At 39.3% G+C, this 27,114-nt stretch overlaps 1 protein-coding gene and 1 pseudogene across 1 annotated transcript; one reads left to right on the forward strand and one right to left on the reverse strand.

The window, feature by feature from the left end:
- The first annotated feature begins 8,942 nt into the window (after positions 1-8,942).
- Positions 8,943-11,026, forward strand: LOC128630862 (kinetochore-associated protein 1-like). Its single transcript, XM_053679176.1, has 2 exons — positions 8,943-9,147; positions 10,612-11,026. Exons 1-2 carry the CDS (start codon positions 9,018-9,020, stop codon positions 10,767-10,769), a joined length of 288 nt encoding a protein of 95 aa, XP_053535151.1. The 5' UTR covers positions 8,943-9,017; the 3' UTR covers positions 10,770-11,026.
- Positions 11,027-17,097: 6,071 nt separating this feature from the next.
- Positions 17,098-20,838, reverse strand: LOC128630840 (kelch-like protein 10; annotated as a pseudogene).
- Positions 20,839-27,114: the final 6,276 nt, after the last annotated feature.

Consider the following 27,114-nt stretch of genomic DNA (forward strand, 5'->3'; position numbering starts at 1 on the left):
AATGTCTTTGAATACAACATCACTGGATATAAACGTTTGATTTATAGTCATTCTGGCTCTTGTTTTCCAGAGTTTAAATTTAGTCAAACATATTATGAACCAAAAGAAGTCATGCTGAGTCTTGCTACAATTTTCTTTAAAAATGCCATAGAAAATTGAGTTCATATTTATTTCTATATTAAGACCAATGGTTTTTAATTTAGCCCATGTTTCTTTAGAGCGATAACACTAACAGGAAATGTTCGAGTGTTTCCTCTTCATTACAGTTAGGCATCGGGCATTTACTGGTTTTTACGAAACAGCTCCATTTTACAACCGCTCTTACTGGGAGCCTTCTTACAGCGACTAACCAAGTTGTATCTCTCAGGTGTTCAGATAGGATTTTATTCTGTAAGTTTTGGAGACATTCTTTGTTTTGATCTTCCTCCAAATTTCTGAAAGCCACAGGGTTACAATAAACTCGATCAACAATTAAAAGATATATTTCTTTGCTCGAGTCTTCCACCCAATCGATGTTTAGATCTTTAAATTTGTTAGTGAAGTCGGAAAACATCAGCTTATAATACGGAATTCCTTTCCTCGATGGACCTTTTTTAGATTTCAAGTTGGAGATGTTCCCTATCCATTCTGTTTGCCTGCCAATACCACTCGCGATGATTTTGCAATTACATATTACACATACTAAGTCTCCCTCATGTTTATTTCATGTCATTTTTATCCACAACACACTACACTACATTATGCATTATGCACAATAGATTTGAAGTCTTCGCTGACTCTGGACCAATAAGGGAACCTGCAAATGTAAGTGAAAACCAAATTCAAGGTGTCTCAAATCAAAAAACTGCTGTAGATTTAACATTGACAAAATATTTCAAATTGTTACAGGCTCTACATCATTCAGAAATTCTGGCGGCCACAACACCGGCTAATCCTTATCCACCAAGTGTGTTCAGACAGGTCACAAAATCTTTCATTAAACCATCTCCAAACCAGTCAACACTGGAAAAGGTCAATCAAAACACAGCACAGTGGATGGACAATAATATAGAGATCTTAAAAGAACACTACGATGAAGTAATAGCAACCATTTTGTCTGAAGTAAGAGAATTGGACATCCAGGCTTTCAACAGAGCAGTAACCTGGAGCAAAACAAGGTATAGAAAGAAATTCACAGCGAGTTCAGCACAGACCCTGAAATCAATGTTAACAGAAATGCCAAAAAAGTCACTCGCCCCATTGGCTTAGTCCTTCAATGACCCTGAATCGTTTCCACCTCTTAAACCGAGTACGTAACCTGTTATGGGTTCCTATGTGGGGACCGTAAGGGAAAATAGGGGGTTCGGTAGAGAGGGGAAAGCCAGACTTTCATTAACCCCAACACAGGCTGGCCCTAAAGGAAAAAGGGGAGAAAGGAACTTAAAACAACATGCAGAACAAACAGTAGAAGTGCCTATGGTCACAGATTTAACTAAGGAACTACAAATAATAATGGAAGAGAAACCAGTTAGTTTACCATCAACCTATACTCTACTGAGGGAGGACCTGGAGAGCAGGAAACAAACCAAGCAGCTTGAACCATACAGCAATGTAGTGTGTTAGGAAAGTGGTTTCCACAGTATGAAGACCTGCTGGAGGAACTTGCAATCAGAGATGTTCCATCACATCTGTGGAATTGTGATGTATTTGGCCTACAAGATCAGTTTTACTCTACCCGTGTGGTTGGGGAGATGGGTAAACCCTGTGTAGAGGTTACTGCTGGGGAGAAAGGAGAGACCACGACAGTCCTTCAGCATTCAATGCAGCGGGAACATTTAGGGTGTGCTGCTGTCAGTGCAACTCATTGTACCACGAGAGCTGTGGAGAAGATGTGCTTTCTATTAAATGAAATATATTTACGGTGTTGCTGCTATGGCACACTCAACACAATAGTGTCAATTTACTGTTAAAATTAAAATGATTTCAGTCAAAATTACCTGTTATCTTTTTATATTGGTCCATTTTAACTGAACAGCCGGCCCAATTTGCCTGAACATTGTGTTGTGGCTCAAGAGGGTTCCTGCCGATACTCTAACCCTTATAATTTTAAAACAATGATACTTTTTCATATTTTTAAAAGAAATTTATATTGAAGAGACCCATGCTAATTTATAAAAAAATCATTAGAGATCATGATTTGATGAGATGATGAGACATGATAGCTTATTTGATGGTATTATAAATCATTTTCCAAAAAGTGGCCCATGTTAGCTGACTTCACCCTAGCCATATGGAAAAGTACCTCATGAACACAGTTAACTATGGTGGTGGCTCTTTAATGTTTTGGGGCTGTTTATCTGCCAGAGGACCAGGACATATTGTTAGGATACATGGCATCATGGACTCTACCAAATATCAACAGATATTAAATAAAAACCTGACTGCCTCTGCCAGAAAGATTAAAATGTGCCGTGGTTGGATCTTCCAGCAGGACAGTGATCCAAAACATACATCAAAATCAACACATTTGGTTTACTGAACACAAAATCAAGGTCCTGCCATGACCATCCGATGTGTTGACTCTTTCAAGTCATTTAACACTAATGAGCAGTATTAAAAATATTAACATGGATCTGAGTCTGATAATAAAATTAACTTCTACTTGCAGTCAAATTTTGTAGTGTTTAGGACATTTAACACCCTTCCGTCCAAAAGAAACCAAAAGGGGGTACAAACTTTTACACTCAACTGTATTTTGGTTGAAATTGCACTAATAGAACAACTGAATTATACTGTACTGTATTATTAAAAAACATAGGATCTAATTTACTGTCACTATATACACTTTATATACACTTTACCTGGCTGCTATCACTATAACTGCTATGATCATATTTGGTATAAGCTAATTTGCTGAATACTCAGTCATAGCATGTTATGTTTACATTTATACCATTTTTCCATTATTGCACTACCTGTTATATGTTAAAGATTTAACAGACCTGTGCGACACATTTTTATTAATTATAAAAATTAATTATCACATAGTCCTATTGAAGACAGCATACCACCATCTAACATACCGCATGGTTATATCTAGAGATATAGAGATAGCACTTTAACATTTTACACTGGGTCAAAAAAAAGTCAAATCATTTATATTTATATATTTGCACTAGAGCAACAACTAATCAATAAAATGGATAATAATCGATGATGAAAATTATTGTAATGAATCTCATTATGGATTAGATGGCCGTATACTCTACTGTGTGGATTTTAGAAAGGTAATATCATCTCAAATGTATCACTAGTGATTTTTTTACAAACCGTAGTATAAGTCACGATGACGCATGATGTCATACGTACGCTAGCATTAGCAGACACTCAGAGTCACCGACACTGACTTTCTCCAGTTTACTCTCTGTCAGCGTTACCTATTATTCCCATGATGTCAGTCTCCATCAGATGGAGGAGAAATCATCACGTGACTGAGGAAGAAAATCAGAAATGCAGGGAGCATTTTATATTAAATACCGTGAAGCACAAAGTTATGTTTATATCCACTGTGTGTAAGGGGCAGGGGAAACTGGTGCACACTGCTTAAAAGGTTTAGTTTAATGTAAGTTTATTGTCATTATATGCTGTATCTGCGCACTTACAGTGTAAATTCTGTTGTTTATTATAACGTATGAAACTTAATGGTGGCCACACAAAATATTGACACTTTGGGCTCAATTTGGACATTTACACTTAGTGGTGTACTCACTTTTGTTGCCAGCAGTTTAGGCATTAATGGCTGTGTGTTGAGTTATTTTGAGGGGACAGCAAATTTACACTGTTACACAAGCTGTACACTCACTACTTTATGTTGTAGCAAAGTGTCATTTTTTCAGTGTTGTCACATGAAAAGATATCCAAATATTTACAAACATGTGAGGGGTGTACTCACTTTTGTGAGATACTGTATTTCTCATGGATTCATAGGGGTGCCAATAATTGTCACTCTTGACCTCATACTAACATACGGACTAAGTATAGAAAATATTATAATTTTTCCGCAGTCTGAAGTTGTCTCAGACCATTATCTTATCTCGTTCATAATACGAATTGATCATAATATTTCCACCTCGTCTCGCTACCGCGTAAAACGTACCTACACATCAGCTACTGCACCGAGCTTCATAAATAAAGTCACAGAAACATCAATTAGATTTGGATCACCGTCAGATCACATAGAACTCGATCATGCGACTGAAATCTTGGAGTCAACACTCCGCTACACGCTAGATAGAGTGGCTCCACTCAAAAGGAAAATAATTAGAGAAAAAAAATTAGAACCTTAAAACAGACAACTCAACAATTAGAACGTAAATGGTGTCAAACCAAACTGGTGATATTTCAAACAGCATGGAAGGAGAGCCTCCTGAAATATAGGAAATCTCTTGGCGATGCTAGAAAAATCTATTTCTCCACCTTAATAGGAGACAACAAAAACAATTCTAGATTCCTTTTCAGCACAGTAGCAAAATTAACTAGGAATAAAACCACTACAGAGAGAAACACTCAATCATTACATAGCAGTGAAGATTTCATGAAATTTTTCATTGATAAGGTTGAAAATATTAGACGTGAAATACAGGCCATTAAATTAAAACCGGACAGTACTGTAACAAACCCATTACATGACAATGTAGCAATATCAGATCAATGTTTAGAGTGTTTTGTTCCGCTTAGAGAGACCGAACTAGCTACATTAATCTCTTCAGCCAATTCATCAACTTGCATACTAGATCCCGTACCTACATGTTTGTTTAAACAGATTGGTCCAGGAGTAATTGAACCACTTCTAAATATAATCAATTCTTCCCTAAGCACTGGCTATGTACCTAAATCACTTAAATTAGCAGTTATTAAACCCTTGATTAAAAAACCTGATCTTGACCCGTCTCAGTTGTCCAACTATAGACCAATATCAAATCTCCCCTTCATCTCTAAGATTTTAGAAAAGGTTGTAGCAAAGCAGTTATGCTCGTACTTAGATAGGAATAACATTCATGAAATGTATCAGTCAGGATTTAGACCTCATCATAGCACAGAGACAGCGTTAGTTAAAGTAGTAAATGACCTTCTACTGACCTCTGATCAGGGTTGTGTCTCGCTGCTTGTGTTACTCGACCTTAGTGCAGCTTTTGATACTATAGATCATACTATTCTCCTTGATAGATTAGACAATGTTGTTGGTATTAAGGGAACAGTCCTCTCCTGGCTCAGGTCTTATCTGACCGATCGTTATCAGTTCGTAGATGTAAATGGTGATTTCTCCATGCGTACTGAGGCTACTTTTGGAGTTCTGCAAGGTTCTGTTTTAGGCCCACTGCTTTTTACTTTATATATGCTACCCCTAGGTCAAATTATTCGTAAACATGGAATTAGCTTCCACTGTTATGCTGATGATACACAGCTGTATGTTTCAGCGAAGCCAGAGGACAGACAGAAGCTTAGTAAAGTTGAGGAATGTGTAAAGGACATTAGACATTGGATGTTAATTAACTTCCTTCTACTTAATTCTGATAAAACAGAAATACTTTTATTAGGCCCACGTGTAGCTAGAAGTAAGCTTTCTGATCACATGGTTACTCTGGATGGTCTTTCTGTTTCATCATGTGCAGCAGTTAAAGACCTTGGAGTGATTATTGACTCCAGCCTATCATTTGATGCTCATGTAGATAATATTACTAGGATAGCCTTCTTTCATCTCAGAAATATTTCTAAAATAAGAAACATATTGTCACTACATGATGCGGAAATACTAGTTCATGCATTCGTCACCTCTAGATTAGATTACTGTAATGCCTTACTGTCTGGATGTTCCAGTAGGAATATAAATAAGCTCCAGTTAGTCCAGAATGCAGCTGCTATCACACCGATATTATCAACACTGCATTGGCTCCCAGTAAAATCTCGCATTAACTATAAAATACTTTTATTAACCTATACAGCACTAAATGGTCTCGCGCCACAATATCTAAGAGACCTTTTGGTTTTATATGATCCACCACGACTACTTAGATCAAAAGATGCAGGCTATCTGACGGTACCTCGAATAGTGAAGGCTACAGCAGGGGGGAGAGCTTTCTCTTATAGAGCCCCACAGTTATGAAACAGTCTTCCTATTAGTGTTCGGGACTCAGACACAGTCTCAGTGTTTAAGTCTAGGCTTAAAACGTATTTGTTTACTCAAGCCTACCCTGACTAGATTCTGTTCTACTAGTTCGCAGTCATAATTATCTTTTTTCTCCCTCTCTCCTTTCGCCGAGCCCCACACGAATTTATGGAGATACTAGAGATCCAGATCCTTTCTGCCTCTGGATGGAGCTCAAATCTTCTTTAATTCCAGACTGCTGGGACTACGACTGCTCCTAACGCCATACAGACTTCATATAAATCCATAATGAACTCTTTCACAATATCTGTTGTTACCCAGATGAGGACGGGTTCCCTTCTGAGTCGGGTTCCTCTCAAGGTTTCTTCCTCTTAAAACATCTTAGGGAGTTTTTCCTTGCCACCGTCTCCACTCAATAGCTTTCTCAGTTGGGATAAATTCGCGCCTTTAATATCTGTATACCATGTTGATATTTCTGTAAAGCAGCTTTGAAACAATGTCTACTGTAAAAAGTGCTATACAAATAAAATTAAAAAAAAAATAATTGTTGTGCACCCATGTAACATTTTTTTAATAAACCTGTTTGCAATTGTTTATCCATGAGAGCAGAGTATTTTTGTGAATTTTTTGAACAAAAGGTTTTGTTCTTTGCTCATATTTACCAAGGGTGCCAATATTAGTGGAGGACACTGTACATGTTGTCACTTTCGGGTGGAAACCTCATATGACAAACTGTTACTTTTCAGGAAAAAAAAACCCTGTATGTTGTGCAGTGAACTGTTACAGTTGGAAGTGTGGCTGTACATAAAAAAATGTTTAAATGACATTAATGTTAGATTAAAAAAGCCTTTACAGACTTGGTGTTTACTGATGAAATAAAACGCTGTATTTATTCAAAGCAACCAGTTCTTTATGTACCTTCAAGATCACTGTTCAGCTCTGCTGTGTGGCACATCAATCCTTCAACATGTAGGTGCAGTGGAGTTATGAGGCTTTACCAAAAGTTTTAGAGATTGAGATTTAGTCACAAACACTTTTTAATACTTTTCATTGGTTAAATATTTGTGAAACCCACAGTTAAATGTAAAGGGTGACCAATAGCATTGTTTTATAAAGAACTTAAAGAAGGAAAAATGACCCAATCTGGAGATTCTAGGTTTCCATGTGACAGTGACATTATACAGATGGGTGAGAAATTAAAGGGAAAATTAACAGTGTCTTAATAAACAGTGTTAAGCCACCATGTATTCCCAGAACAGCTTCAATGTGCCTTGGCATTGATTCTAGAAGTCTCTGGAATTGTACTGCTGGAATGGTACACTATTGTTCCAAAAGATCATCATTTGCTGTCTTGATAATGATGAAGACATCACATAGACATAACACATTGGTCTAAAATCTCCCATAGATGTTCAACTGGGTTGAGGTCAGGTTAGGCCATGACATATCCTTCACATCATTAACCATTCATTGACCCCTTGTGCCCTATGGATGGTGCATTGTCCGTTTGTAACAGGACAGAAATGCTTCATCATAGGAAAAAAGGTGATCACTCAAAACCACTTTATATTGATGTGCAGTGACCATTTCCTTTAAGGGGATAAGTGGACCCAAACCATGCCAGAAAAATGCCCTCACCCCTAACCCCTTTCTTCAGGGTGGTCCTTTAATTTGCCACCTATCTGTACATCAATTATGAAAAACATGGCTTCATTTTTATTCAATAGATATTTATAAATTAATGTGTAAAACTAAATCCAGTGACTGTCCTTAACATCTGGGGACCTTATGCAAAACTTTATGAAGGTGCCCCTGTCACTGTGCTCATATAATAATTTTATTTATTTATTTTTACAAATCGCACAAGATCTGGTCTGTTAGTCACACCAGTTCATGTGTGTGCATAATGTGTGTACATGTATGTATGAGTTGACAGCAATTTGATTGACAGCAGTGGTTCTTGAGGCACAGTTGTTCAAAATAAGGAGATCTACAATTTGATGTAAAGAATTTGTGTTTGTGGGAAACATCACATGATATAAAATCTACACACAAAACAAAATGTGATGGTGCCTCCCAGTGACCGTTTGGGTTCAAATTGAGCACAGACCTCTGGGGTCAAGAGTCAAATCGCTCCACTGAGTTTTGTTACGATTGGCCTCTCTAAACCTTGTCTAATCACTGATTATATTAATGTATCGTGAATAGATTTATTTATTATAAATATAGAAATTTGCCCCGCTGCTTTGTTTACAGGTGCAGAGAGAACCGTGTGTTTGAATTTCAGCTTGGACCTCGTACACACATTGCTGAAGTCTGATACGCTACAGGTTTGTTACCACAGGAATAAGATGCTTTATAAAATAAATCTATATATGTATGAGTTTTTATTTTAATTCTTTTATAGAGGAATCTTTAGTGTTTTGTTTATAAACAAATTTTACAATGATGTCTTTCCTTCCCATCGCTATTGACCAAACTGTTTTCCCACTTATCTTGGTTAAGCCTTAAAGTCATGTCATTTCCATGAATACAGGTTTGTCTTAGTTTTATTCTGCGCTTTAATATAACTGGTCGCTGCTTTGTTTTTTCTTTTGCAGTGCTGTTGCATTTACAGAGAGGCTCTTTTGTTGACTAACAACTATTACAAAAATATTAGGCATCATTTGATATTTTCTATAGTGTATATATTTAATACAGCATAAATGACTCTACTAACTTTATGATCTATTGAATGCACTTGTTTATGGATTTGTTTCGTGTGTGTGTGTGTGTGTGTGTGTGTGTGTGTGTGTAGGAGGAGCTATAGACGAGGGGAGAGAGCTTCACCTCGAAGCTGCAGTATCAGCGGTCAGCCACAGAGAACGTGTTCATGACTTTTCAGCTGGACTGCCCCAAGCTGCTGAAGCTCACGGGACTGCCCGGCCGTCTCATCGTGTCTCTGTTCGAGCACAGCTCAGTGGTGGAGCACGTGAAGAGTCCTGCTGGACAGACCTCCCCTGGTGAGAGTAAATCTGACCATGCAGACCCTAAGCACCAATACTCAAGCAATCACGCACCATTTTGATTGCAACTTGAATATTTATTAAGATGTACAATAGCCTCTTTTTTAATTGTTATACTCATGAAAGTGTGGACTCATGAAAGGTTAGGGTTGATGTACTGATGTTGCTGATCATTTAGAATCATGATGGGCCTAAATGTCAGCAAGCGAGGCACGGTTCTGGAAAGTCTGGAGAATGTACGGAATTTTTTTTCATGGTGTAGATCAAGATGTGAATTTTTTGCTGTCAAACTCAGAGCACTGAAGCTTTACATTTCCTTATTGTCTGTTCAAATGCAGCCTCCGTAAGTAATGTAAGAATCGAATAATTGCTCAAGCCAAAAAAAAACCTTTCCTATTTCATTGAGAACCATGCAGCCCTTGGTAGAGCTCGACTGCGTCCCTTGCAGGAGCAGCTGAGAACTGTCCGATGTCATTATGCAGCACGAGAGTGACTTCTAGAGGAGAAATAAAAACTCATTCTTGTTATTTGAAGTGTTTTTTAATTCATTTTGGACATCTCTATTTTTATCTATTTGGAGTGTGAAGGGAAATTCTCTTATCATGTACTCTTATGAACTGCTATTATGTACTCTTATTATACTCTATTATTATAGTACTCTTATGTACTATTATGAACTGCTATCAAATACCTATGATGAATGTATTCGTTTAATTACCTTGTATTCATTTAATAACCTCTTTAAATAAGCTGATCAACTGCTATCCTTGGTTATATTATGTATTTCCATGTCAACATGACACAGGAGTTATTTTGTATTATGACTATGTGCTGTGTGTTTTGTTTAAATCTGTCTGACACCTGGACCAGTAGAAACGCACTGCTTCTTATCAATGTGTATAAATACTTTTGTTTTGCATGAAATAAACCAGAAGTCTCTGTGAACATTCGTGTGTGTGTGTGTCAGTGTTTGTGTGTGTGTGTGTTCATTTGGACTCTCCAGGCCTGAACTCTGCGGTAAACCACACTTTCTAGCTCATAGCAGCACAGAACTAAAAGTTAATAGAAGTAATGGTAGAACAGGCTGATAGGGCTGATGGAGATCTGAAGACATAAATATGAGATTCCTGAGATACTTGGAAATCTAACAGAGTGCTACATTAAATTAATGTTTATTAATAGTTAATATATTATATTTCATTTTAAAAAGTGCAGTACATTTTCATGGTTCAGTCAGTACTTTATTTTTGTAATAAAGTTCAGGAATATTTTACTTCGAGTGTTTTCATTCAGTATCAGTTTTACAAAACTTCTGCCCGACTTGGTTACTGGTATCAGTAAAATCCACTATCGGTCGACCCCTAGCCCTAGGGTGTATAACAAAAGGCTGCTTTAAACAGTTTTTAACAACAGCATTTACTCATCACATGTTTTCTGTGGCACTTTCGTTTGCCTGACCAGACATTCACACAGTGGCTAAAGAGATCGCACCCATTAACGGTGTTGACCTTCTCAAGATCCATAATATCCTTCTAGAGAAGTGGCTTTGCACATCAGGGCAGACAAATGGCAAGGTAAGAGGTTTTCAAACACACGCAGGAACTTTAAATGTTGGCTGAAGACTGAGGAATAATTCTCAAAGCATCTTATCAAACAAAGCAACTAAATCTTTAAAACCCCCATAAAGGCACAGATTATTGAGCGATTATTAGTACCAGTGTTTGTCACTACAGGACCTCCAGTACCAGGACTCTGTGACTGATCTTACTGAGGATCCTGATCTCATGAGGTGAACTAAAAACTCCTCCATTATACTTCACAGCTCTTTTTCCCATCAGAGAAAAGTGTTTTATATGCACATTTCTTTTCTTCTGTTTTTCAGAGTGGTGTATTTGCTGCAGATGCACTCCATGGATATGAGGTATGTCTGCCCATCCTGAGTGCAGAGACAAATGTAAATTATATAGCTGTAGCTTCAGCATGTATATGATTTCTTCCCATTTTATACAGTATTAGTATAATTTAAAGGGCCAGTGGGTAAAAACAAAGCTCTAAAGTTTACATGTACAGTAACACTGTAATTATTATTTATAACTCCTTCACCCTACCTTCCCTCCAAGCCCATATACATGTATACCTGCCTCCTACAATTTCTGATGGACATCAGTTTATCGTCATGTTCATTTGCAACAAACCTTTCATTTACTGGATGAATGAACGTCAGCATTCATTCATACGCCTCGTCCCATATGAGGAAAGTATATCTGGAAAACTAAGCGTTACGTATCAGACTTGACACATTATACTGGTGTGTAAAACCTAACACTAACTTTTTTTTTAAAGAAAAACAAAGTACACAATGATTTATTACATTAATACTAAATAACGTTATCCGTACAGTGAGGGAAAAAAGTATTTGATCCCCTGCTGATTTTGTACGTTTGCCCACTGACAAAGAAATGATCAGTCTATAATTTTAATGGTAGTTGTATTTGAACAGTGAGAGACAGAATAACAACAAAAAAATCCAGAAAAATGCATGTCAAAAATGTTATAAATTAATTTGCATTTTAATGAGGGAAAAAAGTATTTGACCACCTCTCAATCAGAAAGATTTCTGGCTCCCAGGTGTCTTTTATACAGGTACGAGCTGAGATTAGGAGCACACTCTTAAAGGGAGTGCTCCTAATATCAGTTCGTTACCTGTATAAAAGACACCTGTCCACAGAAGCAATCAATCAATCAGATTCCATACTCTCCACCATGGCCAAGACCAAAGAGCTCTCCAAGGATTTCAGGGACATGATTGTAGACCTAACCAAGTCTGGAATGGGCTACAAGACCATTGCCTAGCAGCTTGGTGAGAAGGGGACAACAGTTGGTGCGATTATTCGCAAATGGAAGAAGCACAAAAGAACTGTCAATCTCCCTCGGCCTGGGGCTCCACGCAAGATCTCACCTCGTGGAGTTGCATTGATCATGAGAACAGTGAGGAATCAGTCCAGAACTACACGGGAGGATCTTGTCAATGATCTCAAGGCAGCTGGGACCATAGTCACCAAGAAAACAATTGGTAACACACTACGCTGTGAAGGACTGAAATCCTGCAGCGTGCGCAAGGTCCGCTGCTCAAGAAAGCACATATACATGCCCGTCTGAAGTTTGCCAATGAACATCTGAATGATTCAGAGGACAACTGGGTGAAAGTGTTGCGGTCAGATGAGACCAAAATGGAGCTCTTTGGCATCAACTCAACTCGCCGTGTTTGGAGGAGGAGGAATGCTGCTTATGACCCCTGGAACAATGACCCGAAACACACGGCCAAGGCAACAAAGGAGTGGCTCAAGAAGAAGCACATTAAGGTCCTGGAGTGGCCTAGCCAGTCTCCAGACCTTAATCCCATAGAAAATCTGTGGACGGAGCTGAAGGTTCGAGTTGCCAAACGTCAGCCTCGAAACCTTAATGATTTGGAGAAGATCTACAAAGAGGAGTGGGACAAAATCCCTCCTGAGATGTGTGCAAACCTGGTGGCCAACTACAAGAAACGTCTGACCTCTGTGATTGCCAACAAGGGTTTTTAAACCAAGTACTTAGTCATGTTTTGCAGAGGGGGTCAAATACTTATTTCCCTCATTAAAATGCAAATCAATTTATAACATTTTTGACATGCGTTTTTCTGGATTTTTTTGTTGTTATTCTGTCTCTCACTGTTCAAATAAATCTACCATTAAAATTATAGAATGATCATTTCTTTGTCAGTGGGCAAACGTACAAAATCAGCAGGGGATCAAATACTTTTTTCCCTCACTGTATATAGTTACACTTCATATAACTTGTGTTTGGGGCTGCAGCGACTAGTCTGAATAATCAGTAGAATAATCACTTCCTGTAGAAGTCCCTGTAGAAGTTATTACAATAAAAACGATAATGTTTAGAATGAGCACATTAGTCCGTCTTTTTTTTATTGTTGTTGTTCTTTTCTCAGCTGTTGGGAAGATCCGGTCTCAGACTGACCTTTGAACATCGCAGCTGTGCGCTGCTCTGCCTCATTCACCTTGTAGACACCTTGTTATTTTATAATCAATATTTGTCTCTACTGTATGTGTGTATGCTGCGCGTCTAGTAGCAGATTTGTGTTTGGAGTATGAGGTTCTACGCTATCAAGCGATAAGATTTTATCTTGAAAAACACTGGATACTAGTAATATGTGTACAGCAAAACAGACTTTTATTTATATCTGCAGAAATATGGCCTAAAACATCATCAGATTTTCACACAAGTTCTAAAAGTAGATAAAGAGAACCCAGTTAAACAAATGAGGCAAAAAGATTGTGCTTGTTCATTTATTTATTAAGGAAAATGATCCAATATTACAAATCTGATAGTGGCAAAAGTATGTGAACATCTAGGATTAGCAGTTAATCTTAAAGTGAAATTAGAGTCAGGTGTCTTCAATCAATGGGATGACGAAGAACAGGGATCTGTAAGAGTCTGATCTTCACAACATGTTTGTGGAAGTGTATCATGGCATGAAGAAAAGGAGATTTCTGAGGATCTCAGAAAAAGGGTTGTTAATGCTGATCAGTCTGGAAAAGGTTACAAAACCATCTCTAAAGAGTTTGGACTCCACCAATACACAGACAGTTAGTTTGTGTACAAACGGAGGAAATTCATGACCATTGTTACCCTACCCTGCAGTAAGGTCCAATAAAGATCTCCCCAAAAGGAAGATATTTAATAGACTGCGAGGTCACAAAGGAACCCAGGGTAATTTCTAAGCAGCTAAAGGCCCTCTCACATTGGCTAATATTCATGAGTCTACCATCAGGAGAACACTGAACAACAATGGTGTACATGGCAGGGTTACAAGGAGAAAGCCAGTGGCCTCAAAAAGAACAGTGCTGACCTTCTGCAGTCTGCTAAAGATCATGTGGACAAAACAGAAGGATGTTGGAAAAATGTTTTGTGGATGGATGAGACAAAAATAGAATTTTTGGTTTAAATGAGAAGCGTTATGATTGGAGAAAGGAAAACACTGAATTCCAGCACAAGAACCTCACCCCATCTGTGAAACATGCTGGTGGTAGTATCATGGTTTGGGCCTGTTTTTCTACATCTGGACCAGGATAGCGATTTCTAAAGGGAAATATCAGGATATCTGTCTGTGAACTGAATCTCAAGAGAAAGTGGGTCATGCAGCAAGACAATAACCCTGAGCACACGTGTCATTCCAAAAAATGATTAAAGAAGAATAAATTTAATGTTCTGGAATGGCCAAGTCAAAGTCCTGACCTTAATACAGTAGAAATGTTGTGGAAGAACCCGAAGCAAGCAGTTCATGTGAGGAAACCCACCAACATCCTAGAGTTGAAGCTGTTCTGGACTGAGGAACGGGATACAACTCCTCCAAGTCGATGTGCAGGACTGATAACAGTTACCCCAAACGTTTATCTGCAGTTATTACTGCACAAGGAGCTCACACCGCTTACTGAAAGCAACAGTTCACATACTTTTACCCCTCACAGATATGTAATACTGGATCATTTTTCTCAATAAATAACTGAGCAAGTATAATATTAATATATATTATTATTGTTATATATTATTATAATATACCAGAGCTTGATGCAGAGCGAGAACTTTCGGCCCCTCATGAAGCATTTGGTGTTAAAGGATCGGTCTGATCAGGTGGAGGAGATGGTTAACTACCTGAACAATCAGATCAAGCAAGTTGTTCCTAAATATCACAGTTTTCATGCTGACCTCACAGTTTTTAAGTTAGACTTTGTTCCAGACTGTTATAGCTCATTTAAAAGCAATTAATCACACTACTTTTTGAGAAACAGGATATTTTATGAGCACCAACATGTTTTCATTTCACAAAAAACTTGCTTTATAAATGTCTCAGATTTGGCATCATGCATCTCTGAGATTACAACAGTCAGTAGAATATCAATAACATTCTATTTCATGATAAAAATAAAACATTAATTCACATCAGTTTCATTTCTATAAATCACTTCTAACAATAAACATTGCTAGAAAGCAGCTTTACAGAAATCCAGAGAGCGCAAGAGTGTGAGGGGGCGTGCGAAGGGGAGAGAGTGAAAGAACCCTTGGAGAGAGAGAGAATCCTAGGTGAGATGGAGAGAGAGAGAATCCTAGGTGAGATGGAGAGTGAGAGAGAGAGAGAGAGAGTGGGAGAGAGAGATAACCCTAGGTGAGGGAGAGAAAACCTTTGGAGAGAGAGAGAGAGAGAGAGAGAGAGAGAGAGAGAGAGAGAGAGAGAATCCTAGGTGAGACAGAGAGAGAAAGAGAGAGAATCCTAGGTGAGACAGGGAGTGAGAGAATCCTAGGTGAGACAGAGAGTGAGAGAGAGAGAGAGAGAGAGAGAGAGAGAACCCTAGGTGAAAGAGAGAAAACCCTTGGAGAGAGGGAGAGAGAGAGAATCCTAGGTGAGACAGGGGGAGAGAGAATCCTAGGTGAGACAGAGGGAGAGAGAGAAAACCCTTGGATGGACTGGACTTTAAAATATCCTTTAATACCAAAGATTAAAATTTTTTCCCCCTCATAGATGAATCAATTAAGCATCATGTTTCAGCACATTACATTATCACTAAAAAAAACCTCAAATAAATATGTAACTATTTCCGTTATAATCAACATCACAAATACATTGATTTACACCCCATTTCTGTTTAAATGTTTCAAGGTCATTAACCAACTTGCAGTAAGTATTCAGTTCTTAGTGGTGATCTTATTAAACCCCTGAGGGCTGAGTCAACTTCACAAGGCTTATTGTCACACAGTTTCTCTTTACATGACAGCCAAAAACACCATCCTACACCATCCTACACCAAAAACACCATCGTACACCAAAAACACCGTCCTACACTAAAAACACCATCCTACACCATCCTACACCAAAAACACCATCGTACACCAAAAACACCGTCCTACACAATCCTACACTAAAAACACCATCCTACACCAAAAACACCATCGTACACCAAAAACACCGTCCTACACAATCCTACACTAAAAACACCATCCTACACCATCCTACACCAAAAACACCATCCTACACCAAATACACCATCGTACACCAAATACACAGTATCAAGACTTTACATTTTACACACTGACTGTGTAACAGTTTCATGACTTTCAGCAGATCAACCGTGTTACATTTTCTCTCTCTGTCTGTCTGTCTGTCTGTCTGTAAGTGTGTGTAGGAGATGTTTGTATATAGAGCTCCAGACAGAACACTTGCCCCAGTTGTTGAGGATGGTGTCGGCTGTTACGCTGCAGCTCGGTCTGCAACACTGTCTGTGCCTCTGCTCCAAAGTCCAACCTCCGCTCATCCCCCCCTCGTCCTCCTGTCCAGTGACCCCGCCCAAGAGCAGGACACACGACAGGTCAGTGCACCACACACACACACATCACACACTCACACACACACAGTCTGCGTGAAGTCATCACGCAGTAATGAGATGCTGGAAATTTCACTCACACTGTAAGTCACACAAAATGACAAGAATAAGAAAGAAAAGCAGTAAACAGTATGAATTATAAACAGTGACAATGATCAGATTGTTTGTTTTGTACACTAGTTTCTAATACTTTCTTTGACTTCTTGCTACGATCTTGTATACTTTTTAACTAATTTTTTACCCCCTCTCTCTCCCTCTCTCTCTCTCTCTCCGGCCCAGTCATGTCTTGATGTCCTGGTCAGCGAGGATGTGTTTGAGGACAGGGAAAGTCCCTCCACAGTTTGTTCTCCAGAGAGCAGCTTTACAGATTTTGTTCAGTACGAGGAGGCGGAGTCTGATGACCATGCCCCTCTCCAGTACGATCCTAAACTCCAGCCTGGTTCTCTGGTGCTCCTGTGATGCAGCACTTTCTGTGCAGACTGGTGGAGCTCTACATCACCCAGTTGGGGGGGGGGGGGGGGGGGGGGTCTAACCAGGGGGAGGCGGAGTTAACAGAGAGGTTGTGTGTATTTTAACAGAAGGAGTGCGTGTCTGCGTTCACGGCTGCCAAAATTATTTTATTTAACCAGCGCATATTAAACAGAACATACTCTCACATTTGCATGTTATTGTTTATTTGAAAGTTTTCTGATGATTATTCTGGATTTACTTTTTTATGTAATATTACTGATTTATTTATTATTTGCTGTTTATTATTACTAATTACAATGTATAATTACTTATAAATTAATATCAACATCAACAATAATAATAGTTAATATTAATATGATTATAAATGACGTGGGTGTGGTGATGATGATGTCAGACAGCGGCGGTGTGACTCCGCCTCCTCGGTGGCTCGAGTCTCTGATGAACATCTGTTTCTCTGAGCTGGACTTCAGCATCCGCGCCGTCACTGTCTCCCTCCTCATGGACCTGGTGGGTCTGACGCAGTCCATCGCTACGGTGACAGCAGAACGGGTGGGCGTGGCCGACTCCGCCCAGCCGATGAGCCCGAGCCAGGGTCGTGTTGCCGTGGTGATCAGGCCGCCGCTCACACAGGGGATGTTAAAGCACATCGCTGACAAAACCGACTTCTTCAAGGTGAAACGTTAATCTGTCTTCATTTCTTTCATCCCTCTCTCTCTTTTCTCCTTCCTCTCTTTCCTTTTTTCTTTATCAGTCTCTCTTCCTTTTCTTTTCCACGGTTTCTCCTGCTTTTTAGTAATTGTGTCCTACCTTTTTATTCCCCTACCATGATTTCTTTCTCTTTCATATTTATCATTTTTATTGTTCCTTTTTTGCTCTTTCATTCTCTCCATTATTTTTTACATTTCTTTTCTTCTCTCTTTTTTGTTTCGAACTTTTTCTGTCAGTCCCTCATGTAGTGTGTTTGTCTTTCACTTTTTGTTTTCCCTCTTGATTTCTGCTTTTCATTCTTTCTATTTAATTTTCATTCATATCTCTCTCATTCTCTCTCATTCTCTCTCTCATCATCATTCTCTCATCCTCTCTCACACATACATATTCTCTCTCCATCATTCTCTCTCTCCCATACACACACATTCCCTGTCTCTCCTTTTCCTTTACTCTTTGTCATTATTTTGTGTCCTTTTTTCCTAATCCATGTTTTTTTCTTGTTTGATTGTAGTGTAATTGAACCTGGTGTGTTTATAGTATTATCCGAGAGTCTCTTGCTGTGGATCTGCTGGTATTAATGCTGCACTCTGTTGTACTCGAGCTCTGAAAGTACAGAACCAGTTTTCCGGCGTTCCGATCTAAAGGCGTTCCGGCTCAGAAATACTGGTGGATACTCTGAGCAAGGTCATATTTGAGTTTGATTAACATATTAATAAGACCTACATGAATTATTCCTGTGATGTACAGAGAGAAATGATGTATAATCGTCGTCCCCTGTCTTCATCTTTGCTCGTAAAAATGATCCGTTACAGTGATTTTATCACATTAGTGAATTTGGGCTAAAATCAGCGGAATTACGTCACGAACCAAAACTTATGACACAAAAGCTACAAGTCAACAAAGTTGAGTTTCATCACATAGAAAATAACGTGAAGGAATTCTGTTTAGCGTTGACCACATGAGCGCCGCCATGTCATTGTGATCTCAGGTATGTGTACGTGTGTGTGTGAGAGCTCTCAGGACTGTTCTATCGCACGTCTCCATGAGGGACGTTGTGGTTTTACAAGTTTCAGTACAATGGTTTGCAGCATAAGAGAGTAAACAAAAGGCAAATTCAGTAGTTTGACTGCTTCAGAGTGGTTAATTTGATTCTTGAAAACAAAAGGATGCTGATGAAGGGAGAGGTTTATTTGTACGTCTCAGACGTTGGCAGGAGGTGTGAGGTAGCCTCTGGTGCTCTGTGAGCTCTGAGGGACTCTGTAGGGATCGTCTCGGGGAGCAGCGTACTCTGCCATGTTGGGTAAACCAGACAGCACACAGCAGCTCAGAGCATGGCGAGAAATCCCCATGTTTTTGACTGCATGCCATTCAGAAGTCTGCTTATCATAACACTCCACTTCATCCATGATGGTAGTGCCGTTCTCTCCTCCAGCAACGAACAGGAGATCGTCCAGCACCTCAATGCCGAAGTTGCTGCGCTTGTTGTTCATGGCTGGACCTTGTGTCCACACGTTGGTCTGAGGATTATACACCTCTACATTGCTTATTTGATTAACACCATCATTTCCCCCGACAGCGTAAACCCATCCTCCGTACGCAACCACGCCCAGTCCACGCCTTCTGATCATCATGGGGGTGATGAGGGTCCACGCTCCCATCTGAGGACTGTAATACTCCCCCGTGAACAAACACCCGTTCCCGTCAAACCCTCCACATATGTACACTTTGCCATTCAGTACTGTAGCACTAGAGTCGCCCCTTCGTTCGTGCATCGGCGCGATCATGCACCACCGATCATTCTCAGGTTCATATCGCTCCACCGTCTTCACCTGTCTGATGCCATCAAATCCTCCCATCGCATAGATACGACTGTCCAGCACACACACGCTCACGTCACACCGGCAAGAGTGCATGGGGTTCACCTGAGCCCAGGTTCTGGTGATGGGGTCAAACCTTCTCACACTGTTGAGGAAATCCACACTGTCGTATCCTCCGATGCAGTACACGAAGCCGTTCAGATACACCGTCCCATGATAGGCTCGTGGACTCTCGTCGTCGCATGTGACATTGACCCAACGCGCCGCTCGCGTATCGTATGCTTCTATGGTATTGAGATTCTTGTGGCCATAGCCACCGATGGCCAGCAGAACGGCGCTGGGCAGGCGGAGTCTCTGGAGATCAGAGCTGAGAGGAAGGCTCGGGTTGAGGTCATCGATGCCCATCAGAACGCTGGTGACGATCGGCTTACATGTCATGTCGTCCATCACTAAAACGTTGTTGCTCACATTGTTCATAAGGTAATCGTGTGTCAGTAGCCCCAGACGCACCTTAGGCAGTAACACTCCTATGTGCGCTTTCCGTTTCCATGGCGCATGTTTGATCCACTGTAAGATGGCTTCAAACACCACGCTCTCCTGTTTCACGTTCAGTTCGTCCTTCTCGATTATCTCGCTCAGCTGCTCGACTGTCAGATCCAGGAACTCCTCAGAGAGGCGCACCATCTCCTCAAAGTTGTGCAAGATTAACCGGAAGGCCTGCTGCTTCAACTTCTCGCAGAAGTAGGAGTGAGCTAAATGCCAGATCTTAACGCAGTTCTCGGGACACAGCTGAGCCTTCAGGAACGTGCAGCAGTCGTTCAGCAGGCTGTTCACCAACAGGCAATCAGCAGCGATCAGCAGCTAACACACGTTTTTCTCTGTGATGTTAACACGTCTTATATACGCGTACTCCACGATCAGCTCCATTATCTTGGCCGAAACGTTAGGGATGCTGTACCTGAGCTTATCAGGAGGGTACCCGCCGTTGGTGAAGAGAGTCATGAAGTATGGGCTGCAGCCGCACAGGATGTTCTTGTGCACGTGGAATTCGGCGCCGTCCACCACGATGACTGCGTCACAGAGCTGCTTCTCTAACCGCAGCTCATTGATGATGTTGCAGGACATCCCATCTACCTTCCTCTCCATTCCCTTCTCTTCTTTCTGTTTACTCATGTTCTATCCAGTGTTTGTATGCAGGTCAGAGCTACTGAATGTACAGCTTTCATCTGAATGTGGATTGTCTTGATGCAGATCAGCTTTTCAACTCGGAATGTTCTGATTCCACATTTCAGAATAATAACAGCTCATGATTCCAAGGTTCCAATTCTAATTCTGTAACCACGGATACATACAGGATGCAGCGAACCTGACAGAAACCTGCAGTACAGGAGCAGTCTCTGTGAAATGCTTTAAAAACGTCTTTAAATCCTGCGCATGTCCAAAATGCACACGTCTGGTGTAAAGAACTGTTTATTTTCCTAAAAAAAAAAAAAAAAAAAACACTCCCAGGTTGAATTTCCCAAATAGAATTAATCCTACATTAAAATGATCAAATCTTGATGATGAAATAGTTAATAATGGCTGCATATTTTTTATTTATTTGTTTGTTTAATAGCTTTATACATAGATAGATAGATAGATAGACAGATAGATAGAGAGATGTTTATACAGATAAACATTACCTTTCCAGCTTTTTGGTGAGAAAAGTAATTAAACTTGTCCACTTTAAGTAACCTTTTAAAACATTTAGCTGTTTTACACCAGAAATAAATTCTGCACTGATGACCTCTGCTATAAGTTTTGACGCCATGACATTTTAAATGAAATGCTAATTATGTTCTTTACTTAGTGTGGCCTACGTAGGTTTTATTACAGATATTATTTTATTACAAAAAGTGTCATATGATATTTTATATCATTACACTACACACTCTAAATAACACTTTTTCCTGCTATAGACAGAATTAAGGATGAAGATTTCTAACGTTATATTTCTAACAAGAATAAATATTAAATAAATAAATACCAATTCAATAGTTTAATCTTTTTAACTGACTACACTTTGATCAGTGACTATGATTTTTGTATATGCCCTAATAAACATGCTGATCTCATGCGATTGTGTCCTGTCTCTTCACCTCTAAATCACACACACACACACACACACACACACACACACACACACACACACACGAGAGAGAGAGAGAGAGAACAGCTTGTTCATATAAGAAAACAAAAATATGCAACAGGTATGCAATGTTAATTCCCCATTCCACCACAGTCCTTCTGCAGACTTCCGCTAAACCAACTCCCCACCTGCTACAATAATGAACAGTATTACATACTTGACATACCTGGAATACCTGAGCTAATGGGACAATACTGTACAACCTATTCATGCCAATCACTAGTTGTGACTCATTGTGAATTTTCACGACCTTCTGTTGATTTCAAATTTTAAATAAAAAAACCTCAGAAAAAAATGGTCAGACTTTTCGACCCCACTGTATATGTTTATGTAGGACATTTAGACAAGTGAACATTTTTAATCTTAATACCTGTAAACTTAGTAAGTTCACAGCAACTCTTTCAACACTGTCAAATACAACATTCATTCTAAATTGTGCAGTTTTGCTAATAAATTATAACAATTTATGAATCAAAACAGGGTTGAAAGCTTAAAGAGAATTAAAGCCCCACACCTGAGATTATCTAAATAATTTGCTTAATGCGAATTCTAATTCTTTTTTATTATTTTGAGACCATAATTTCAGAGCAGATCAAATTAAAATAAAGCATCTAAGGGAGGTCAAGAAATGTGGAAGCACATGTGACACTACTATGTAATTTTTATTTATGGATAATGTTATTTTATGATTCCCCTCAAAACTTGAATTCCCTATTTATACTTCTTAAACCATTTCCGGGTTTACATATACGCTCAACGTAATGTCATTTTATGGTTTAAAACCGGTGTCTTACCATAAACTTCTCCCCCTCTCATTAAGTCCCACGGGAGTCCATGTTCTTAATCTGTGTATCCATTTAAACAAATGCAGTGTTAGATTCCAACCCTGAGATTGTCAATTGGTTTATCCAGTGTTCTTTAAAATGATGAATCAGTTTTGTATCTTTGGTGTTATTCTTGATGTGTAAATGTTGTTTTAACCTTGCCGCTAGTGTGTTTTTAGTTTCCCCAATATAGCGTTTCCGACAATATGCACATGTTATATAGTACACTATATTGCTTGTGTTCAAGTATAGATTTTGTGTTATGGGTGTACCTAAAATATATTTTATTTTTCTATGGTATGCTTGCCACGGAGACCGCTGCCGGAGAGTTTTAGAGCTGAATCTGGAACGGACCAAGATATCCTTAATGTTTTTGTTTTTTTCTGTACGCCGAAATGACTTTTAATTTAATTTCATGTTCTAACATTTTTTCTATTCTTCCCAAAAAAGGGTGAGCTTTTTTCGGCGCGTTAGGACAAACATCAGCCATGTTGTAAGATCGCACACGTTGTTCTAAGTACAGAGTATTATAAAGCCTAGAGGGATGCTCGACTTTTATAAGCAGGTTCGTATGCATGCGTTTGTCTGTACATGCACGTGTATGTTTGTGTGTGTGTGTGTGTGTGTGTGTGTGTGTGTGTGTGTGTGTGTGTGTGTGTGTGTGTGATATTTTTGTTTGGATGTGGGATACACATGGCCGTACCATGTATGGTAACGTTTCTGTCACGAATGGATGTGAACCAGATTTAACATAACTATATATATTTTTATGACCTACCACAGAGTGTTAGAAAAAAACATGAGTGTGCAACTTGTGTGTGTGTGTGGTGGGCTGGGGGGGGAACACATGGCTGTACCAGGTATGGTCACGATTTGGATGTGAACCAGATTTAACATAACTATATATATTTTTATGACCTACCACAGAGAGTTTCATATTCTATGTGAAAAGAAAGAACATGTGTGCAACGTGTGTGGGGGCGGAAAAACACATGGCCACACCATGTATGGTCACGAATGGATGTGAACCAGATTTAACATAACTATTCATATTTTTATGATCATGACCTTTGATCTAGATATAGAGAGTTAGAATGTGTATCTTTTTGACCTTTGACCTATACCTGTCAAAACTACGGTTACAATATATACAAACTATCTCTCTCTTGTGTGAAATGTCAGGATGAGTGGACTGTCCTCTCACCAGGTGAGGAGGTTGATTACCAGGCACTAGATATATACAATGTTGTTGACAATTTACTTATTAGCACTAGGTATTCTTGCTGAAGATAAAACAGCCCCACTTTATATTGATTTTACTCCTCACCATTTAATCTATCTTTCCTCTTCTCCTTATTATTATTATTATAGAAGTAGTAGTAGCCTAGTAGTATTCATCTTAGCATAGGATTAGGAAGTGATTTCTAAAAACTGTCAATCACACCTTCATGCTAACTCTGTACATGATGTCAATGGTTCACTGCTCCTCTACCCCCCCCCGTAGATACTTACAGGGATCCTCAACTTTAAGTCTTTTTATTGCAAAAGCAGCTGCTAAAATAATTTTGTGCAGATGGAAAAAAAACGTATTAGGCTAAGCAAATGTTCTGAGTTTTTTTTCCCTAGCAGTTTTTGTTATGTATATGTATTTCGTCAGCGCTGCTACGAGTTTCTTTTTTTTCCCCCCGGTTACAATAATCTAGCCTTATTCTGTTTACTCAGAAAGACTATAACTTTATTTACAGTTCCTCTCCTTAACTTCAGTCACTTCCTCACTGAAACCTATAATCAGAATAACTCCAAAGCTCAGGTCTAAGCCTAAGTCTCCACTATAAATCATGTGTCTAGAACACAGGCTCTGAACTCTTATCTAACACATTTGGTGTTTTATCTGCTCTAAAGCACCCACCTCAGCTCGTGCAGGCCGCTTAATTAGCTGATGACTTGAATCAGGTGAGTTTGGTGCAGGTTCTAATTGAACATCCTCAGGAGTGTAAGGAAGCCTCTCTCTAATATCTTTCTTACCAGTTCAATTTCAACTTCATCACCACCCCAAGAAAGCACTGCATGTTAGTAGTGTTCTGGGTCAGTATCTAAACTGACAGTCTATTCACACACACTAGCACTACTGCACTTCACATCCAGTATTTCCTTCTCTAATGTAGTGGGTTCACTGGTAACAGGTTTGTCTGATTAGTATTCTGGAAAAGGTTAACAATGTCGGTGTGTTGGTTCGGAGTTGTAGTTTGTGTTTGCCATGTTTGTAGTCTGAGGTGCATTCTGGGTAACGGAGTCGCTGGTTTGCTGTGACATGACAATGACACTTGAGAGTTTACTGTTCAAGTCTCAGAATTACTATACATTACTATAATTACCATCAAGCTGCACATGACATTTTATGAAAGTAGTACTATGTTTTTTCTCATTTACGGGTACCTCATACAGTCAAAAGGTTATTGAATTTTAATTATTTTTCTTAAAAATAAAATGAAAAAATTTAAAAACTGAGTTGTGTCGTGGAAATTAGACAACACTTGCAGACTCGTCCTCTGAGGTGAAAAAGGTTTATTACAGAAAGATGGTTAATACAGCATAGAAGAAGTATCCCAGAAGACAAAAAAATTTACATGATCATCCTGTTTACAACGTTTACAGCCAGGCTCTTAATGGATGCTGTTACCTTCTTGAGCATCAGTGAATATTTGCACCTTTTGGAATAGTCGTGTACGAGTCCTTCGATTGTCCTCAGTGTGAAAAGATGGATCGGAACATCATATAACTGCTACTGGAAAGGGCTAAAATATGCAGGAAAAGCAAAGTATGTGAAGGACCTGGAGGATTTTTCTGAAGAACAGTGGGCAGTTTAACTGCTCAGGACAAACAAGGGACTCATGAACAACTATCATAACACATAAAAAGAGTCCTGGATCATTCAGGTAACGACACACAATATTAAGAATCAAACGTGTGTAAACTTTTGAATGGGGTAATTTTGATTAATTCAGCTATTGTGGACTATATGTAAACATCTGTTATGTGAAATAGCTTATTCATGGCGTTACTAAATTAGAAACTTAGGATTTTTATGATCAATCTTATTTTGTTAAGAGTATTAAGATTTTGTAGATTCTGCAAGGGGTATGTAAACTTCCGACCGCAACTGTATAGCCACCCAGCCCCACACACACACACACACACACACACACACACACACACACACACACACACACACACACACACACACACACACACACACACACACACACACACACACACACACACACACACACACACACACACACACACACACACACACACACACACACACACACACACACACACACACACACACACAAAAATTCAACCATTTAAAAACAGCAAGGACTTTTATAGACAATCAAAAATAGACTATAATATGAACATTTTAACAAATTAACAAAGACACCACAGTTAAAACACTCTAAATACCTTCTTTTTGCAAAAGTTTTCAAAAGTCTCCTCTTGCACCCGCACTCTCGATCTGATGCCAGCTGGAGCCACCTCTTCATGGTCCCCTCGACCTCCATCTCTGCAGCTTTAGCCGTGAAGAGGTTTCTATGAACATAGGAAGAAAGCAATACATATCATAAGGTTATTATGAATCTTAAGCATTAATTACGTTTATACCATGGTCAGTGTGAATATTGGATTCTGATTGGCTGGAAGGTGTGCATTATAACCGTTTATTGCACAGGTAGTTCCAGTCAGTTTGATCACTGTGAACATTTCTAAATCAACGCGCAGCCTACATGCACACACAAACACACACACACGCACAGACACTCGAGCATACAGAGACATTTGTGAACACACATTCGTACACACAGACACTTCTTGCCGGCGCTGTCTGCAACTTTAAAAAAAAAATAGCTTTGCTGGTGAAAAGTTACATTATATTTCTCAGCAATGAGGTGTTACCATCACTGTTTGTGAAGTAATTCAACTCTCAGTTTTACTACACTACTGCTGCGCAACACTGACTATGTTTACATGGACAGCAGTAATCTAATTATTGACCTTACTCTGAGTAAGATAATTACGTGATTAAAGTGTTTACATGAGTCGCTTTTAGAATACTCCTGTCATGTTCCCATTTTACATGTTATAGAACATAATTAGATTAACAGCCCGCGTCATTACGTCACCGCGCCACGCCGTCCGACGTCCCTCCAGAATTTCACGCATCAACATACAGTTCGTCTTCGTTATGGTATAGTATACAGTTTTGGGTGTTTTTATTTAATTTTTTTATGAACGCTTTAAGCGCAGTTATTTATTTGTCATGCTGTACGTGCAAATAGACGACTGCTTGAAGCCGTGAGCTGCATCCCAAACCGTGCACTTAGCGTCTCTATAGTAGCCGAGATAGATGTATTTTCCCCACTACAGGCCTATAGTAGGCAAGTATGCGGTTTGGGACGCAGCCGTGCTCTCTTGTTCGCCGTAAAATGTTGAGCACTGCCATGTGTGTACATGTCCTGTCG

This window comes from Ictalurus punctatus, unplaced genomic scaffold (genome assembly GCF_001660625.3).
Source record: "Ictalurus punctatus breed USDA103 unplaced genomic scaffold, Coco_2.0 Super-Scaffold_100068, whole genome shotgun sequence".
NCBI lineage: Eukaryota > Metazoa > Chordata > Actinopteri > Siluriformes > Ictaluridae > Ictalurus > Ictalurus punctatus.

Excerpts from the sequence above, each read along its gene's own strand:
- LOC128630862 (XM_053679176.1), top strand. The coding sequence starts at position 9,018 with ATGACTTTTCAGCTGGACTGCCCCAAGCTGCTGAAGCTCACGGGACTG. Across the intron at positions 9,148-10,611 it reads TGCTGGACAGACCTCCCCTG|ACATTCACACAGTGGCTAAA; the intron begins GTGAGAGTAAAT and ends TTGCCTGACCAG.